Source organism: Desarmillaria tabescens (assembly GCF_030435595.1).
Source record: "Desarmillaria tabescens strain CCBAS 213 chromosome Unknown EV420scaffold_6, whole genome shotgun sequence".
Taxonomy (NCBI): Eukaryota; Fungi; Basidiomycota; class Agaricomycetes; order Agaricales; family Physalacriaceae; genus Desarmillaria; species Desarmillaria tabescens.
The window spans coordinates 704,416-722,674 of NW_026848305.1; the positions used below are offsets into that span (position 1 = coordinate 704,416).

General features: G+C 48.8%; 6 protein-coding genes across 6 annotated transcripts; 1 reads left to right on the plus strand and 5 right to left on the minus strand.

Annotated features, from left to right (window-relative positions):
* Window positions 1-615: 615 nt before the first annotated feature.
* Window positions 616-4,713, minus strand: EV420DRAFT_1638002 (uncharacterized protein; the record flags this gene model as incomplete). The annotated part of the gene is made up of 13 exons (XM_060476782.1): window positions 616-1,033; window positions 1,090-1,768; window positions 1,821-2,143; window positions 2,202-2,465; window positions 2,527-2,681; window positions 2,736-2,792; window positions 2,848-2,887; window positions 2,941-2,982; window positions 3,040-3,127; window positions 3,183-3,239; window positions 3,291-3,388; window positions 3,511-4,181; window positions 4,300-4,713. 13 exons carry the CDS (start codon window positions 4,711-4,713, stop codon window positions 616-618), a joined length of 3,306 nt encoding a protein of 1,101 aa, XP_060335565.1.
* A 587-nt stretch (window positions 4,714-5,300) lies between these two features.
* EV420DRAFT_1475914 (uncharacterized protein) lies at window positions 5,301-7,080 on the minus strand (the record flags this gene model as incomplete). Its single annotated transcript, XM_060469300.1, has 6 exons — window positions 5,301-5,400; window positions 5,723-5,763; window positions 5,918-6,332; window positions 6,660-6,740; window positions 6,864-6,956; window positions 7,034-7,080. 6 exons carry the CDS (start codon window positions 7,078-7,080, stop codon window positions 5,301-5,303), a joined length of 777 nt encoding a protein of 258 aa, XP_060335566.1.
* A 4,630-nt stretch (window positions 7,081-11,710) lies between these two features.
* Window positions 11,711-13,661, plus strand: EV420DRAFT_1043572 (GPI anchored protein). The gene is made up of 5 exons (XM_060465503.1): window positions 11,711-12,666; window positions 12,737-12,929; window positions 12,994-13,097; window positions 13,150-13,450; window positions 13,504-13,661. The coding sequence occupies exons 1-5, from the start codon at window positions 12,080-12,082 to the stop codon at window positions 13,504-13,506; spliced, it is 1,188 nt and encodes a 395-aa protein (XP_060335567.1). The 5' UTR covers window positions 11,711-12,079; the 3' UTR covers window positions 13,507-13,661.
* A 154-nt stretch (window positions 13,662-13,815) lies between these two features.
* Window positions 13,816-14,849, minus strand: EV420DRAFT_1516440 (uncharacterized protein; the record flags this gene model as incomplete). The annotated part of the gene is made up of 3 exons (XM_060471942.1): window positions 14,712-14,849; window positions 14,627-14,680; window positions 13,816-14,603 (listed from the first exon to the last, which is right to left on the minus strand). The coding sequence occupies exons 1-3, from the start codon at window positions 14,729-14,731 to the stop codon at window positions 13,817-13,819; spliced, it is 861 nt and encodes a 286-aa protein (XP_060335568.1). The 5' UTR covers window positions 14,732-14,849.
* Window positions 14,702-15,557, minus strand: EV420DRAFT_1043554 (uncharacterized protein). The gene is made up of 4 exons (XM_060465502.1): window positions 15,397-15,557; window positions 15,129-15,337; window positions 14,829-15,073; window positions 14,702-14,775 (listed from the first exon to the last, which is right to left on the minus strand). Exons 1-3 carry the CDS (start codon window positions 15,467-15,469, stop codon window positions 14,918-14,920), a joined length of 438 nt encoding a protein of 145 aa, XP_060335569.1. The 5' UTR covers window positions 15,470-15,557; the 3' UTR covers window positions 14,702-14,775; window positions 14,829-14,917.
* Window position 15,558: 1 nt separating this feature from the next.
* On the minus strand, window positions 15,559-18,131 carry EV420DRAFT_1043553 (uncharacterized protein). Its single transcript, XM_060465501.1, has 4 exons — window positions 17,808-18,131; window positions 17,630-17,754; window positions 17,509-17,575; window positions 15,559-17,455 (listed from the first exon to the last, which is right to left on the minus strand). Exons 1-4 carry the CDS (start codon window positions 18,000-18,002, stop codon window positions 15,746-15,748), a joined length of 2,097 nt encoding a protein of 698 aa, XP_060335570.1. The 5' UTR covers window positions 18,003-18,131; the 3' UTR covers window positions 15,559-15,745.
* Between the last annotated feature and the right edge of the window lie 128 nt (window positions 18,132-18,259).

Below are 18,259 nucleotides of genomic sequence, written 5' to 3' on the forward strand. Positions count from 1 at the left end.
CATTCAAGCCGCGTTACATACAAGCTCGACCGTGTGCTCCTTCGGAGTGAGGATGTCTCTGGAATAGTGGGCATTGCTATCGGTCAGTTATTGGATGGTGACTCAGACGATTACGCGGCACTAGAACTGCTGGACAGAACTTTGGCACCGCTGGGTTTGCCTATCGGTCATGATGCGACGACCACCATAGTCTTATGTACTGGGAGTAGACGCGAAGATTGATGCATTGATGTGCGAGTCGAGTCGTTGGTTGTGTTGTCCTGAACTCACAAAAGATTGGACCTAGTAATCAGGATGTCAAACTTGGAACCCAACAACACGAATGCATTCATTGAATACACGTAAATGTTAACAATAAGTAACTCTATCTACATGCTACAATAGATATACGCGTATTGGTGGACAGACTGCTGTTAGAACAGGTATGGTGGAAATGCGAACAATACAACAAATGCATACAAGGTCATGATGAGAGAAATAACGTTAGAATGCTTATGCAGAACAGATAAATACCAGGATAAATGGGAGTAGATCCTAAATCCATACACCTCTATAATTCGTCATATGTCCAGTTCGTAAGATTTTTAAGTTAGGGTTGATGCGGCGGGGGTGGTATCATGACTCCGGCCCGCTTTCTTCGGCTTTCCAAGCGACGAAGACGCCAAGGATGCGGCTGAGTCTTTTGGTTGGAGCCGTTGTATCGGTACGCGGCGTCGAAGAACGCTGCGAAGGAGTCCCTCTTGTTTCAGGTAGGCGCGCAGGAAATCCACGAGAAAGTAAGGTTTGGTCGCGAGCGGGGAGCTTGCACTCGTTATGATTCATTCGGGAAACATCAATAGGGTTGGTGAGTATGAGACTTGTGGGTCTCGATCCGCGTGGAGGGGGTCGGTTTCGCTGTTCCTCGTCCCATTTACACCATCTCTCCCAGGCAGCGTCAAAAGCTTTACGCTCTACAGAAGGAGGCGAAGGAGAAACCGACCACGAGAATCTCTCCTCCATCTGGGATCCCAATGCCATGTGGTCTTGCATATCACTAGTAGATGAAATATTATAAGTACAAATCCGTAGCGAATGGTAATCGCGACTCACAGATCAAACCGTATCAGCAAACCTTCGAACTCCTCCCTCGTCAGGTCCTCGAGTAGCGTTATTGGGTCCTCCGGTTCTGACCAGCCGCCGACGCTAGAGCGTTTATTCTGCCGATGCCTTGCCGCATCTACAGACTTGGACCTCATTTTCAATACATTCCTCGAAGCTCCATCTTTTCTCGTACGCCGCGCCTCCCGCTGATACTGCAATACACACTCCCACATCTCCTCGGAACAACCGAGGATCTCGGCCGCGCGGAGAGCAAGATTCAGATTAAGAGCTTGTACGTCGATGTTCAGATTAGAGTTGGGTAGACCCTTCCCTTGCAGTAATCTTGCAGGATTCACCGGAGCAGTATCGTCTGATAGGGGAATGGTCCTTGAGGGAGGTGACTTGGTGACTGCGGAAGAAGTTCGAGGGGAGAAACCAGCGAGTCGGGATTCATCCAGAGACACGTACGCCGACGTCTTGAGTAAAAGACTCTGCGCGGATACCCACCGATCTTCTTGGCTAGACTCTGTACTAGTTTGAGAAACTGATTGAAGTCGCTGTGCAGGATACGGATTGATAGCATTTCTGGCCTCTTCATCCGGATCTGAATCCGAATCTTCCTCCTGCGGTGTCTGCTTAGGCCGTAAGGGCGGGAAAGCAAACCGGATCGGGGGCTGGGATCGCACATCTGTTCCAACGTCAGCAAACAAAGACCATGATGAAGCAATGTGTCACATCACCCTTGAAATGTAGCCCGAGGGCATTGGGCAGTAGTGAAAGTGGAGACGTGTTGATGAATCGCGACGCTTGCATCTCCTTGTATATTGTCTCAAGCAAGGAATGATCTCTCGGGTTCGGAGGTTCTTTGGGTAACGACCTCGTCAAGAAAGGTGATACGGCAGCTTTCCCAGGACTTCTTCGACCTTCAATACCGGTAGACGTTGACGGGCGTTTGGAACGACTAGCACCAAATATCGTTGGGGAACGAGTCACCAACCTCTCATCAGAATTTCTCCGATGTTGACTCGCAGTAGCATTGAATGTACTTGGCGCTGTTAACCTCCTCGGCTGGTGTTGTGGCAGAGGGGGAAGCGGTTTGACTGTATCAGGAGCCAGTTTACTGTTCGAGAGAAGCCGGAGGCGAAGGGGGCGTTAGCGACTTTCGAGGTTCACTACGATCTCTAATAGTATAGAGTGCCATTTCGTCCTCATCATCTTCGATAATGGCCGTATTCGACATAGGAAGTAGCGGAAGCGGAAGCGTCATGCTAGGAGGCGTAACAGGAGCACTGTAATTTGATGCGCCCGATGTGGAACCTGTAGGTAGCAAACTGGGACTTGAGTTCGTCGATAGTGGAGATCCAACTTCTTCCGACTTCCGTCCACTGGCCGATGAGTTACAACTTTGATGCGTCGAGTCTGTATCATCTCCCATGTCGTGATCACAACCACGAGCCATTTCTGGGGGTGGAACGAAGGCCTTGTCCAGAAAAACGCCGGTGTGGCTCATCAAATGAACGAGTTTCTGAGCCGAAATCACTATCACGATCTTCGTCTCCGTCTAGGATACAACCAGGGAAAAACAAATCTTCTTCGATCATCTGCGGGATAAACCATAAGGATATGTCCTTGTTCTATTTGCTGGAATCCTTTACCTCAAAGGCAGCTCCTGGTTTCATCACACGGACAATCTCTTCGAATAGATGATCCCACTGGCAAGTTGCGTATTCAGTCACGTAGCCAATAGCACATGACGGATGGACTAACTTTGTCTTCAGGAACTCCCAATGCGATTCGTTTGATATGACTAAGATTCAGTGAGCGCTCACGCCACCATCGTATCGTGACAGATCAACGTACACAAAATCAAACTCTTCATTGGGAAACGGAAGATAGTCGAGGCTGTGTACACAAAAGGACGTCGGAGTGGGTTTAGGTTGAAGGACAAACGTCACTTACAAGTTACTCTGGGTCCATGTGATACGGTGCGCGAGGTCACTGGAACCAACTCGAAGAAGATCGGGATGCAAAGGCACACAATCCAGCCCTGCAATCACGTTACTACATCATAAAGACCACAGCCAAAACAGCATCCAACATACCCACGAAATGGCAATCCCTCCATGTTCGGGCGCATTCGAGTATCCAAGCACCGGTACCTTTTGATACTGAGATCATTTGCCAAATGAAACGGAAGCTCGAGAACGTACCACATCCTATGTCCAGAACCTTGGTGGGTGGTTTCTCAAAGACATGCCAAGTAAGGCTCTCACAGATCTGTCGACAGAAATGGGTGTCCCAGATATCCCTACAGATATAGAATGCCACCTCCATCAGTAAACATGCAACGATAGGCCGCTATAAATTCCTCCCATGGCGGAGGAACCACCACCAAGAGGGTAAAAACGACAGTAGAGCGGAAGAGCTTACAGATCCAACACGTCCTTTTCATAGCAACGCGGATACGGAATCTCGTCCTTTCCGAATGGATGATGCTTTTTACCATTGAATACGCCTACGGCACCAAGGCCGGATGCGCCCCAGGAGATACCGCTGCCGGTGGCCGAGGCAGATTTCCCAGACCCGCAAGACCCATTCTTCACGACAAACTGCGCAGCTCGCGCATTGAGGCTTCGTTTAAGCTCTTCAAGAACGGTGCGGTCAGCAGTAGAGAACTTGGCAGCTTTGCCTTTTCCTTTTCCCCCTTGCTGATCGGGTGAGGAACGGGACTGAGAAGCAGAAGGAGGCGCTACGAAGGGGCCCGCATGAACGACACCAGACCATGCCGTGGGTACTGGCGGAACTGGCGGAGTTAGTGTTGGGTTCTGGGACGGTTTATAAGCACCTGAACTTGAAGGCGGTTTTGAGACATTGTGGGGATGATTACGATGAGAATTTGATGGAGCGACTGAATGCGAAGTCTTGGGGAAAGACTCGACACCTAGTGGGCCTGCTGAAGCTGACGACTGAAGCCTGAATGGCGCGAAGTTGCTGCCTACTGGATTCTTTGCAGGAGTCTTACTTCCTGTAGACTTTCTTCTCCGGAGGTGGTCAGCAAAGGTTCGACCGGAAGGACGGCCTCCGGAGCTTGAGGGACGCATCTAGATGGAGATAGGGTAAGTGAAAGGTGCGCATGATGGAGACAAAAGAATACAAGTCGCGATGTGGTAATAGGAAAATGACGCGAAGTTTGATGAAAATAGAGGGCCAAGCGCTTACCGATGTGCTAGCACGAGACAAGTTCTGTGACGAAGACTCAGCAATTACTACACACCTAGAGCCGAGCTCGTCCCCTGGCGCAGGGTACAATTCCCAAGGTGTCACGTCCTCCATCGAACCCGTCGCTGTTCGCGGTCGGCTCGAGATCTTGACCTTGGCCGACCGCGACCGCGAAAGCGCTACAGGTGGAGCACCGACACGCGTGGGCCGCGACGGCCTTAGAATGGAAGACGGTGAAGGTGACGGTGAAGGTGTGAGCGTCTCATCCGCGACAATATGAGTAGAATGTCGCTTTTTCGAGAGCATAGAAGGCAGACGATTGGGAGGCGGGCCGTCCGCGAGAGGATTGTCAGACTGAGATCTCGTCAGAAGGGGACGATGAGAAGGGGGTGGTGGAAGGGGGTCGATAGACATGATGACGATGAGGAGAGGTGCCTGCTCACTGTGTAGGACGACGGCGACGAAGGAAATGAGCGAGCATCTAGATGGAGGAATGAAACGAAGGATTGGGACTGAGGATCAGCTACATGTTGGGACAGATGAGCCCAGTGTTGAGCGTAAAAGGAAAGCCGGTAATTTGACATTTTTGCACAGATGCTGCATTATTGCCTATTATGTTCTCGAGTACTCAGCATCATTTACTTTTCCCCTCCATTTTCCGGCCGAAAAGGGCTCCGTGCTGCTCATGATCTTCATTTATATGCCTCCAATGTTCTGACGCTGGTCCACTCTGTGCCTCTGTGCCGCTGCTCATGTGCCGCCAGCTGCTACGCCTCAGGTCTCAATAGGGGCCATCAATGCAAGAGAGAGAATGTGGGGTCCGAGGCACCGATCACAGTGCCTGCTGCCCTAAAGGTGCCGGTCCAGATGTTACCCTCTGGAGCTCTGCCTCGCGCGTTCAAGTCACTCATTTCAAAATGTCTATCTCGTTCTATCATGTTCTATCGTTTAGCGATACCTCCGCCATTTTTTTCTCCGTCATATCTCGTTTTCGTATGCTTCTATACCCTCTTCCCTATTCCGAAAACCGAAAAATCCGAGTCTTCTACCGCAGTCGCGACCCCAAATCTGTCTTTTCCATCAACGGCACGCAGGAGATTTCTAGAGGTTATTAAACTTGTACATGCTTCGTCTCGGGTCAACTTGAAGGATCAAAAAACCCCTGGATTTTTCCAAGGTGACATTAATAGTTGTTGAGTATCAGAAGTTTTTTTCTACACGTTCTCTACACGTTCTACCCGCGTCAGTAATATAATTACTCCCTATACCTTGGTCTATATTCAGAACTACGGCCCAACAGATGAAGCGACCAAGGTCTACCTACCATAAGCTCGTGCGCGGCCCCGATTGGTTGCTGATACGGGCCTATCGTAATACCCACTCCCCTCGGCGCCCGCTGCAATACCTCTGACGCGTCACTCACCTTTTAAGTGCATCTGCATCGAGACCAAAAGGCGGGGGGCTCTAGAATCAGCCGGCAACAGACCCACCACAGTGAAGAGAATCCGTAAGACAAGGTTATATTTGCTCGTATTTCTAGGCTGAAACATACTTGATAATTTGTAGGTCCCCCAATCGAGGCCCCGAAGCTGATCACAGGTTTGCGTACATAACGTACCACAACTGTTGATTCTCGAAACCTCGAAGCTTCGGAATTGAAATTCTCTTCTGACATCTTCGGTTGGCCAGGGTCGCCTGGCTCTCGGAATATCACATCAGTTTCCTTCTGTAAACGAGTTAGCCTTAAGTATACGGTCTTCCCCTCCTTCCCCTCTGCTACCCGAATGGAGGTGAGCTGATCAATCATTCTCGTATCTATGTTCTCATGCTTGTCTGCGGTCACGACATTGGAGCTCATACGCCGTGGATTGCGTAGTCTCCAAGCGGTGTCACTGTCGTGCCGATGATAGCATCTGCGTTCAGGGCCGACGCCTCTGATGAGTGATTTGTTGGTGATTTGCGTTCGATAAGTGAAATCGGCATAATAGCGCAGCTGTCTAAATTCCGCGATACTGGGACTACTGGCTACTAGGCTAGGGTCCGAGTCTTTTAAGCGATTACCATCAGAGTTAAGAGCACGAGGCGGTAAGTGAGTAAGTACTGCTCCTGCATACTTGGTGCGTCATAGATTCATGTTTGTACCTGTTGACTTCCCAAGTTCACCGTTTTTTTATTCCCAACGTCCTGCGCCGGTCATCGCAGCTCTTTCGCCTTCGCAGTGAACTGCCCTTGATTTTAATGGTTTCGTACTACGGTCCGGGAATTGATACTTCTATGTACTTCGAGTGCCCTTTTGGATTGCCAATCACCGTGACTGGAATGATGATTACCAGAAACGCATTCAGTATAAGTTAACGTACGACTCGGGCTTCTTGTATCGTATATCGTTGCCATACAAGGACGCCCAGGTAAAAGTACAAGGAGTGGCGATGCTATACCTCCTGGAGAAGTGTAGTTAGCTCATCGATGAGGGCATCCAAGGGCATGTTCAGCTGCTGAGATGAGTCGAAAATCCGCTTCACGGCCACAGATCAGACTTCGAAGAGTGATCTATATTGTCACACTTCATCTTTTCCCGGTTCTGCACAAGTTCCGACTCGATGACATTGAAACGCATTCTTGTCCGTACACTCTCCGACGTCCACAGTACACCGCGACTGCACTGAAAAGGTAGGAATGGGTTGTCAGCTAACAAGATTGACTATCAGTTTCGACTCCTAGGCAGAAATCTCACCGTTCCCCTTGTGTCCGTCTATCTTGACTCGCCACATCTGATTCCATTCTCCACAGAACAGATTGACCTATCTAGCCGTCTTTATACTTAGGTCTTTGCAGAACTTATACCAAGAAGCGTCGTGAACGGCTAGTCAGATGATGTTTCTGTGACCTATCGGCTTCTACTTGGCAGTTATCGCATTGCGCCGCAGAAAGGATATCCGCTTACTCCGCTCTTTTCCCGTACTGGATGAGTTCTACGAAGCTGTCGTCTTGGAAAGGCCAAGTGCTTGGAACTTGTCCAAGATTTCGGGCGGCTCTAGTGAAACATGCATATCTCTCCGTTTCTCTCAGTGAAGTTTCCCAAGAGAAATCTACTGTGTCTTCGCCTGGGTATGGTCGGATGACTTGGTACCGGTCCCGAGAGCAGCACTTGCTTCACATCCATCGGACCAGAACAAGACCGAGCGGGCTTTCCCATACTTGACGTCAATATGGTTTAATTTTCCTCGCCTGTCTTGGTGTGGAGTAGTCCATGTTCAATGTGCTCCTCGAAGTATTCCAAATAGTATCGCTGCCAAGGTTACTGGTGGTCCATGCGCTACTTCCATCTCATCCTTCCATCCCCTCCGCGTTCGTGGCGAGGTGATTCACCCATTCCCTATAAAGCTGCTCACAAGTCCCTTTTACTACCTCGTCAAGCCTCGAGCATCCAGCCGTGATCATTCAGTTAGGTTAATAGCGAGCTAATCTCCGCAAATTTGAGCCATTGACGCGTCATTTTCAAGGTGGTTGCTTCCGAGCCTTCATAACACCAAGGCAGGTTTGAGCCATATTTCAACAAGCTCAACGTGACATTGACAAGTCCTAACGTCACTCCATTCTCAGCATTGCCGCTATAACTCTGAGACTAGCCTCGATCCCATCCTGCTGCCGTGTTGACACCGCTCGCATGGAAGCTAGGGAGGAGCTATATGCTGCGAACACAGAGTTGGTGTCATCCCTAGAGTCCGAACCTATCTATTCCACCGATGTCTTCGGGCTGCGTATAATATCAGCACTAAACATTGTTTAGAACCGTTGCTATGACGCTGTAACAGACCAGAATATCGATCGTGGATCGAGTGGACATATGGATACTTCAATTTACTGGCTACCATGGAATGGGTATTACCGCATTTCCGACAGGCCTACTCAGTGCCCCGCTTAGACTGCGAGTTTGACTACTTGCTGTGGGCGAGCGTCCGAGCTGCTGTGTTACGATAATGCTATAATGCAATTACTCTGTTTTCACTGCTACGGAAGTCCCGAACTACGAGGCGGCCTCAGCTGCTATGCGTTCTATTTATATAATTCATATACCGACCTCAGAAAAGAATGGAGTGCGGTTCTTAAGGCGTTAACTATTTCCCTCCGTTTCTCGAGGCACCTTTAAGCCTGGAAAAGATAAGCACCCGACTCAAGGAATTTTTGGGAGAGGGATCTGACACGTACGGTCCAGAGTGCGCCCGCCTTTGCCCTTATTTCGCCATTACAGTGCGTAAGTGTCATTGCCTAGAAGTCGGTATCATCGTTATCTCTCATCCATGCGCCTCCGGGATCTGCACCTAGGCTCTCATCCGCTATGACTTTGATAAGGAAGATGAATTCGTAAAATTCTAAAACGCAGTCCTTGAATGAATTTTTGGAGAGTATCAATAAATAGAAAGTTCCGACAACGTCGCTTAGGGCAAAGTTGACCGACGTGAAACAATGCAGAGGCTCTAAGGCTCTAAAGTCCGTAGCACTCATGAGGCTTTTTGGAATCAGAATATTTGCTGTGTATTTTAATTTTTCTCGGCAAGGAGAAGGAAAGGAATGGATGAACGCTCAGAGAAAGCGTATCCGATAGTGGTGGGCGTTGTATCCAACGAAATGTATTAGGTTGACGTGGGATTTAACAAGCGGCGGCGGCTACTAACCTATCGTCTTGGCTACGAACTCAAAGCATGCCAGTTGGATTAACGGGACGTATAACATTCTTACTGACTAGCAATATGACCCCGCCTTTGAGATCGCATTTTTGGAGGAAATTTTTCAGCAAGGGGCGACCCTAAAGTGGTGTCAGTACGGATCCAGGCTAGAGACCGATTTGTCGTTGGTGGTTAACTGAGTTCTCAGAACAGAAGCGTCTCGCCAGCACCGACACTGCACATATCAGATACAAGGTAATTTCCTCTGTATGAGATAGCATTTAGTGGACACGTACGTGATCTCCCGTTCACTTACTATGGTGTGCGTCGATTCCTTGGTTCGGTCGTAGAGGTCTTGTTGAAACTATTGATGGTAAAATCGAAACTGGCAAGTAACCAAATCGCGATACCTACTTTAGGTTGATGGACACTGATCAGTGAAAAAGGTTATCAGCTCTAGAACATCGACAACTACGAGCTACGATAAGACGCACCGGTGATGTTGTCTCCACCGTTTCGATCCAGCGAGATGAACGGTTCAGAATTGCCGCGATTGTGGTAAGATCAGTTTGTCATCGTCTTTTGGGCAGTGTCGACGGTGTTATCAACGACGTAGAGGTCATATTTGGTTACGTTGTAGCAATACCAAGCTACTATGGGGAAAGTGTCAAGTCAGCTTCCTGAAAAAAGGGACCGCTCTCTCACCCCCAAGTTTCAGAGAAAGACTTGTTGAGAGTCGTGTCGCCGAGCCCATTCATGGTGCTTCCGCGCCGAACATTGAGCATATTGTAAACATGCTGTTTATGCCACCCAAGGTTCAATGAGAGTTGCCGAGGGGTTTTCACTCTGGGCGCCATGGTACGCGGTAAGATCGGGACTGTTGAATAAACTTGGTGTCCGCAAAGAAATGTGGGGTGATTTTGTGTATTTGCCGGCACCTCATCCGACGCTTTATCGATACCCTAGGTTGAAGTCCAGAATGAATGGAAGATATCGTTATTCCCATAGGCGTGGCAGCGCGTAGAGCACATGCTCGCGCATCCGACGCCCGCAAAATGCTCACACCAGGCGTATTGGCATTCATTTAGATTCATCAGCTCTTCGGGGTTCAAGATTCTTCGGGAGTTCATAGCGGATCGTCCTTCGCTAACGAGCGCACTCGCTCTCTTCTTGACTGACTCGATGTTTCCCGAAACTCAGCCTTCTGCCAGTAGATATTCGATCCATTCTGAAGGACGTGCATAGTTGCTCCTGAAAAAAAAAATCGATAGTGTTTGTTAACGGTTTCATGACAGAGATGCCCGGTATTCGCCGAGATGATAATGATAGAGAATGACAGGTCTCTTCTAACAACAGTGGCCGCACCATTCAAAACCTTGGAATATCGAAACTTCTGAGATAAAACCACCAGGGTTGATTGTCTTTCGTTCGAAGACATTCAAGCGGGCTGCAATAGGAAAAGATAATCTCCTCGGTTCTCGGCTGTCAAAGTGGAGCAGGGTTGGTTCAATGGACACGGCCTTTCTGTTGATTGGTGGTCAGAATTAGAGCATCTTGAGATATCAAGTCAAGGGATCGCGCACATACTAGTCTCGTTACTATCCTGTATATGAAGCAAGCTGATCGTCGGCTTGCCACATAGAAGGTACTGTCACAGGACTACGCACATACTTGCTGAGTTCAATGCTTCAAGTTCGAATTCTTACACGTAATAACGAATTAGAAGCTCAAAACAGGGCACAACAGACCTTCTTTGGAACTATCACGGTCCTCCTGCAGAGTACCATGGGTCGACCAGTTCATTGCGAGAACTCTAACAACAAATGGATGCTTCAGTATTACATGGTAAGGAACGTGTAAAGTTATGGATTCTACCGTTGGACTAGCTGACATTGAGTCGTGTACATCTTGTAAGTACTAACTTGACCTCGGTGGCTGGACGGAATGACCCTCTCTCGAACCTTGAAACTTCCAGAAGCATTGTTTTCGGCATCTAATACCTCCGCTGGGGGACAAATCAACATATTGAAAACCGTCATCTTCAACCCCGACTCGAAGCTATTCAAAATTTCGCAACCCGTGTCGTAGCCTCTCACCTGTCCAGAAACTGGTCACCTCGGCTTACATGCCATCCACTTTACTGCATCTTGGGAAACGCCGAACGTATTGTTGATACGAGTGCATGATATACGAGAGACAGCGACCGGAGGATTAAGCCCGTAGGTTCCCAGCGCGTTTTTTAATCTTTTCCCACATGCATGTCTTGCGCCATGCCAACTCGGACTTGACAGTGGAATGATTAGAGGCGGTACAGTCCATCAGCAAGCTTGGACGTTCTCCTCTATTGATCTGGAGTGCGACAATGGACGCCGAGAATTTTATCGAGTACTTTGATGACACACCGACTTTCTATGGTCCATATCTCAAAGGATCTTAAGTTCTGACATTTTCCCCTTTTGAAACAGTTCCTGGTCGTCTTCCATGTTCGCCGCACCTCAGCCTGAAGCTAGTTATTTTCACTTTGCCATCCCTGACGTCTTTAAAAATCCACACCGAATAGCCTCAGGACGATATTCTGGTGCTTTTGGGAGGGTATGCCGCTATTTTCTCAAGTGCTTGAAAAGTCGTGCAAAGAACCGGCATCTTCTGACCGCAACATGTGCAGCAGAATCATTCAATAAGGATGAGTGACGAATCACGATTCTTCCTTGGAGCCATTCCTTGTTCATTGCCGGGCCGCAATGAACAGCGCCGTCATCTTTTGGGTAGACCTCGATTGTCGATAACACGAAATTGCTCACTACGCAGCCCAGCAATCGTCTTCATAGCAAATTAGTCCATTCGAGAATTTTTTCGTAGCCTCAGTCCGCCACACCTTCTGGTTTTTGATAACCTTCCACGATGCACATATATATCGGTTGTCAAGGAGTTTTCTACCGCTGGGCACAGCTGGGAAATTACAGGTCTCGACCAACTTTAAATGATCCATCGATTGTTGTGGGACAGAAGGCTGTCTGTGACACGAGTACGCCAAACCTCGTCCGCCGGCCCGCGTTATGAAGATTTCCAGGACTATATATTTTCGCAGCAGAGCGAATTGAAAACGGTCTATCATGTTACAATCCATATTTCTCTTGTTTCTCTTCTCTGCCTCGCTATCCTCTGCATTTGTCCACCCTGGTCTTTTACACACGGAGGAGGACTTCGTCCGCATTAAAGACAAAGTTAATGCGCAAGCAGAGCCCTGGTACACCGCATGGACCGCGTTGATGGCCAATAGTCACGCCCAGGCGACCTACACTATGCGCGGACCCGTCACAGTCGTCGTTCGCGGCGCGGGCTCTGCTGATGGCGCCGAAAACTACTCGTTGCTTTACAACGATATCGCCGCTGCCTATCAGCTGGCCATCCGTTGGCGCATCTCCGACGATACGAGTTATGCCGACAAAGCAGTCGCCATTCTTGATGCATGGTCGAGCACGCTTACAAGGATCGGCGGATCGTCAGACAGATTTTTGGCTTCCGGAATATATGGCTATGAGTTCGCCAATGCAGCCGAGCTGATGCGTGACTATTCTGGCTGGTCGGCGGACAGCTTTACACGCTTCCAGAACATGATGTCTAATGTATTCTACCCCGTGAACTTTGATTTCTTGGAGAATCATAATGGAGCAGCGTGGTACCACTATCGAGCCAATTGGTATGTTTATCCTCTGATTCACTATGGCACTTCTGAATAATCCCCTGGCACGCATTTCAATTTTCAAAAGGGACATCTGCAACATGGCGTCTGCAATATCCATTGGGATTTTAGCCGATAATCAGACCATGTTCGACTATGCCGTAAATGCATTCACTGCGGACGTTGGAACGGGAAGTATTGGGAATGCGATCTGGTTTATTCATACAGAGGAAGGTAGTGGGAAACGTCTAGGGCAGAACGAGGAGGCTGGGCGAGATCAGGTAATTAATTGCACTGGTGGTATGGCCAATTAATAGTAGTATGAGCTCACCTAGAGATTTTAAGGGTCATGCTACGCTGGACTTTTCGCTGTGGGGCGCTTATGCACAAGCTGCATATAATCAAGGCGAAGATCTTTTTGCTTATAACGACAGTCAAATTCTCGCAGGGTGTGCAACCTCGTTTTTCGTTGAGTTATGTCGTTCAGCCATTTTATTTTAGATCCGAATATGTAGCCAAGTATAATGTCGGCTTCGATGTCCCATATGTTCCGCATGTCAACGCAGACTACAACGAAACTGTCATCTCTGCATCTGGTAGAGGCTCAGTAAGGCCTTCGTGGGAGCTGTTATATGCTCATTACGGCTCTCTGAAAGGCCTGAATGCTTCTTGGACCGAACAGATGCGTGATTTTGTCTTAAACGCGTCTGCGAACGGCGTCGAAGGTGGCGGAGGTGACTACGGACCTAATTCGGGTGGCTATGACCAACTGGGATACGGGACATTGTTATATCGTCTAGAGGTGAGGCATCCTTGAAATATGCTGTCCTTACCTGTCACTCATGTAAATGGCAGTAATCACACCTGAAGGACAACTAAATCATCAGTTTCCCAGTTGTTGGTTGTTCTCTATTCGACTTCTTGAATTTTCCCAGTAAGAATGACGTTGTGGCCCGAAAGGGCTTTAAACACAGATATTTTCTTTGCCCTTGTGCAAGATACTTATGAGTTCCATGTACTACTTGAAATGAGCTGATATCCATGGTGTCAGGATATCGCACGTTTCCATCGATATTCACTATTGTAGTTACATTTATTGAATCCTTCCGCATGGATACACACTACAATACACACGGTACATTTTGATGACGCAGAATGAACGAACAAACTACTCTTTCACCTCGGGATTAAGACCAAAATCTTCTTCCATCTTTGCATCTCTCTCCAACCCATAAACCAAACCGAGCGCTATTCTAGCCGCAGCTTTCCGCCTCTCACTTTCGTCCTCTATGTCTGCTATCTCAGCTTTCATTCCTTGGAGAGCGCTCATTACCTGGCCGATATCAAACGGCGCAAGTTCGAAATCATCGCCCTCAAAGCCATCGTCAGAGCTTGACGTTCCCTGGGCGCCAAAAATGCGTTGAGCGCTCTCCCTGATTTCGTCTTGGGAGGGCAAGTCTTCTTCGCCTTCGCCGTCTTCGTTGTCATCGTCGCTCTCTGGGGTATCAGGATGTGGAACCCCTGACTCTTGGGGGTCGCCCAAGTCGGACCCACTGCCCAATGCATGATACGTCACACCCATTGGTGATGGACCGAGTCGGTCAAAATCGAAAGACGAGTCAAAGGACGTGTCGAACGACACCTTGGTGTTTGTTTCAATTGTGTACAACCGCCGAGTCTCCACAGATTCTGTTTCCGCAGGAGCAGACACAAACACAGAGAAATCATCATCAAACGCATCTACTGCACCCTTTTGAGCAGTAGAATTTTCTCTAGGCCCCCATACTTCGTCGTCGATCTGTGTAGGTGACGTGATGCGGCCTGAAAGTTTCCAGGGGTCGTCTTCCGCGGGTTCTTCGCCATCCTGAAGCCATTTCGCAAGTTCGTCCATCTCCTTGTGAAGTCTCGATCGATGAACTACTTTGCTGGCTAGAGCTGGGAGTGGACCAGGCTGTCTTCGTCAAGAGAGTTGTCGGACGTATCAAATGATGACTGCGCCCAGTCGAAGAACGCATCATTACCCTGCCGACTCCTAGTAGGCGGTACGCGTAGATTTTTGAGACGCTTGCATAGAAGGCCACATGATGGTGCTCAATGCATCAAGAACACGAGGTAGAGAGGGGATACCTGTATTCCAAGTTAGCCTATACAATAACACCTACAAGGAACAGAACACAGACCGTCCGAAATGCCTTCAAGCTCCTCTGTATTTTCTGTGTGTTCTCCGCCAGAGGCATCAACGAACTCAAAGCCATGGGACGAGAGGAATTCAGTCAACGGCATTAGCGTCTTCGAGAGCCTCATCCTCGTCTTCCTTGTGTTCTTCGGAAGGCGCTGCAGAGGCCGGAACGCGTACAGCCAAAGAAACTTCCGGTTCTGAGCCACCGAGGTCTTTAGAGAGCCGATGGATATGATGCTTGTAAGTCTAATAACATATCGGGTTAGAAAGCCACGACTGAGGTCGAAATTTAAATACCAACCTCTCCTTTTTCCCAGACGAATATTAACGCAGGGATTTCCTGCAAATGATAGGGTGCAAGGCCCTTGATCTGCCGAGCCACGAAATGGACCTCAGCAGTGTAATATTTATTCGAAATTGTCCACGGGAAATGTTTTTCGGATTCGTTCGATATAAGAGATGAAATAGAGTCATCAGAAGTTGACGGTGGTTGAGACAATCGTTGAATCTCTGTAAGAAGGCTCAGGTCAGCGGTTCAGTAGTATCCGATCATGATGATGTTCACTGACGTTGTACGAGGTTCACCGACACATCCAGCGTCGGGCCTACAGTTAGAATGCGACAAGAAGGCGTATTCCTCATGGTCACAATGACTGTCTGAGTATTCGGAGGAGGTGGAACAGAAGAAGGCTGGTTCTTCCTTGGCGTGCTCGATAATGAACATCAATATGTGGCTGTGCTAAACGTGTTCTATTAATTGCCGAAAGATGCCGGTTGAAACTTTGTCTTAGTCGTACAGCATAAGCACTTGTCAGAAACAGGCCATTTCCTTGTGACGGCAGCAAAAAAAGACAGTTTATCTCCTGTAACTACGTCCCCTCGTTCCTCCCGTCCCCTTGGTTCCTGGAATTCCGCGTGCTAGTTTAGATTCGCAGGCATGTGATACCCACGCTCAGCACTGACCCTCACCGCATCCCTCAACAACTGAGAAAGCTTCTCCGGGTCAAACGACTTGCCTCGCACATACTGAACCTTCTCAAAAAACGTAGGCCAGTCTCCGACCTTATAGATGTCCTTGATCGCCTTGACCATCTTCTCCGGAATTTCCTTCTCTGCAAATCCGTAGTTGTCATCCAAACGTCCCAAATCAGAAGAATAAGTCTCGACAAATATCGTCAGATACGTGATCTGGAACATCATGAGTCGCAAACTAGTCTTGGAGTGGTTGAACGTCGTGGTCAGACGATGATCGCTCCTGCCCTGTTCCATCACCTCGAGCTCGGGATGGTCCCTGAGAACCCACCGCGCATTGCGCACAATGGCTTCTTCAAGGAAAGGACCATTGAGAATACTCCACTTGACGTCACCCTTTCCTAAAGCAAGGACAAATGTCACAAGAACGATGAACTCGCCGAGGTCAGGAACGCGGGCCTTGACACGAGCGCCTGACTGAGCAATAAAATCCAAGATTTTTCGTGTGGCATCCTGCTGGATGTTCAGGTCCGAACCGGAAAGGCATAAGAGAAGATGGAAGAGATGGCAGTACGAGTAGACAGCTTTTTCAGATGCATGGAGGAGAGTCGCTCTAGACGAAGCACCGTTGCGAGTAGTCAGGACGTCATCGCAAGACTTCATGAGTGCCACAACAGTATTGTTCATCATCCTGTAGATGACCCAGAGCAGGTCAGACGGTGAGACATCGAGCGTTTCGGATTGTCGAGACAACGAGACTCCTTGCGTCCGCTGAAGTGATGTACAGTCTGCTTGCTGAAGCTCCTTGTATACGACCAGCAATGCATCCCAAATCTTATCCTGAGCCCACAAGAAGTGCGGACGACTAAATGCCAGAGGAAGGAAATACTGGAACGCTCGTTTTTGAATGCTCCTTCTCACACCAAATTTCTGGAACGCCTCCTTGCTTAGCCAGTCGAAATCGGATGTCAATGTACGTTGTCGGGGATCCCAAGCAACACCGATGCCGAGTATGGAACCGGTGAGGGGTGTCCTCAAGAAGAAACACTGTAATTCCCGCCGGAGGAGCTCGTGCGCTGATTCCACAATAGCGCGGAAGCGAGGATAAGCCTCTGAAAAGACAAGGACTGTTTCGGAAGAGAGAAAAGTGGCGAGCGTGAATAAAATATCGTCAGGGAGGTTTTCGAGGACACATGTAGCCAGATGAACGAGCAACGGCGAAGATTCATCGACGGTCCTAGTCATAGATCTTTGGGCTGGCGGGAGGTAGTGAGGAAAAGCTGCTGAGCCATATGGGCACTTCCGGCAGGTCCAGCTGGAAATCGCCCTTAGGGTCTGGCCCCATTTAGAATTCTGATATTCCATCATGTGGATACGCATGGGGTCGGGATATCCTTCGCCTTTCGTCTTGTGTGTAACCACTTGATCCCCAGTGGTGTAGACGCTCACAATGACCTCCGGGGACGGGTTAGACGCCCATTCCAGTTCCAGTTTACTAGACGGTTCGAGATTGTTTGGTTGAAAGGAGCTATACGCTTCGCAGCAATCGTCAGGCGAAGCAAAGTCGGCAAGTCGTTGGGCCACATTCTTCTCCCGGAAGTACTTGGCGACAATGAAGTCACCAATATCGATAACACCCCCGTAGTCTTGTTCAATCTTTGGTACTTGCTCAGATGAATGTTAAAGAGTATGGTATTGCATAGACTCACCTTTGTACTGGAGAAGAATGTCAAAAATTGTAGGAAAAGGCCACGCAGCGTCAAAGCCGGGGAATAGCTATGAGACATAACGAAATCAGCACAAGAGAAGGGAAAGTTATAAGCGACGAACCCTCCCGTGTAACCATTTTCCCTGTACGAATCCTTCCTGAGGAGATCGCAGTAAATAAACGAGGAGTAAAGATTCGGGTGCTGGATTCCGTTAACACTGCTCTTGATTTTTGGAGGAGAAGTGGGCTGCGACAAAAGACGTTGAGAAATATGCCGCTACAGTCAAATAGTGGACTCACCCAGTCAGGAGGTAGTTCTACATCAAAATGGAGAGAGAGATCCTTCCAGGGACCGCTCGGAGGAGTAAGGATGAGACACAGTTGGCGCATGTTGGCATCATCAGTGAAGAAGGCCACGCCAGGGTACGGTGCATCATGGAGCTCTGCGAGGTCGTGTTGCAGACGAGAGAGAAGTTGTCGATTTTGAAAAGCCATGGTTAGCGATGGGAATTCAACTACAAGAGTTGGGCCCTCGACAAAGATATTGGACAGTTATGTTGGTGACTATATAGGCATACTGACTCCCGTCGCGGGGCCGTGCTGACCAAAGAGGAGTCAAGAGAACGCTTCCGAGGGAAGAGTCATGACTGACGTTAGGTCATACTTGGTTGAGTAGATCCTGAAACGGAGACCAAGAAGAATGTGACCGAGATTGTTAACTTAGGTTGGTAACCACCAGAGAAGACCGGACA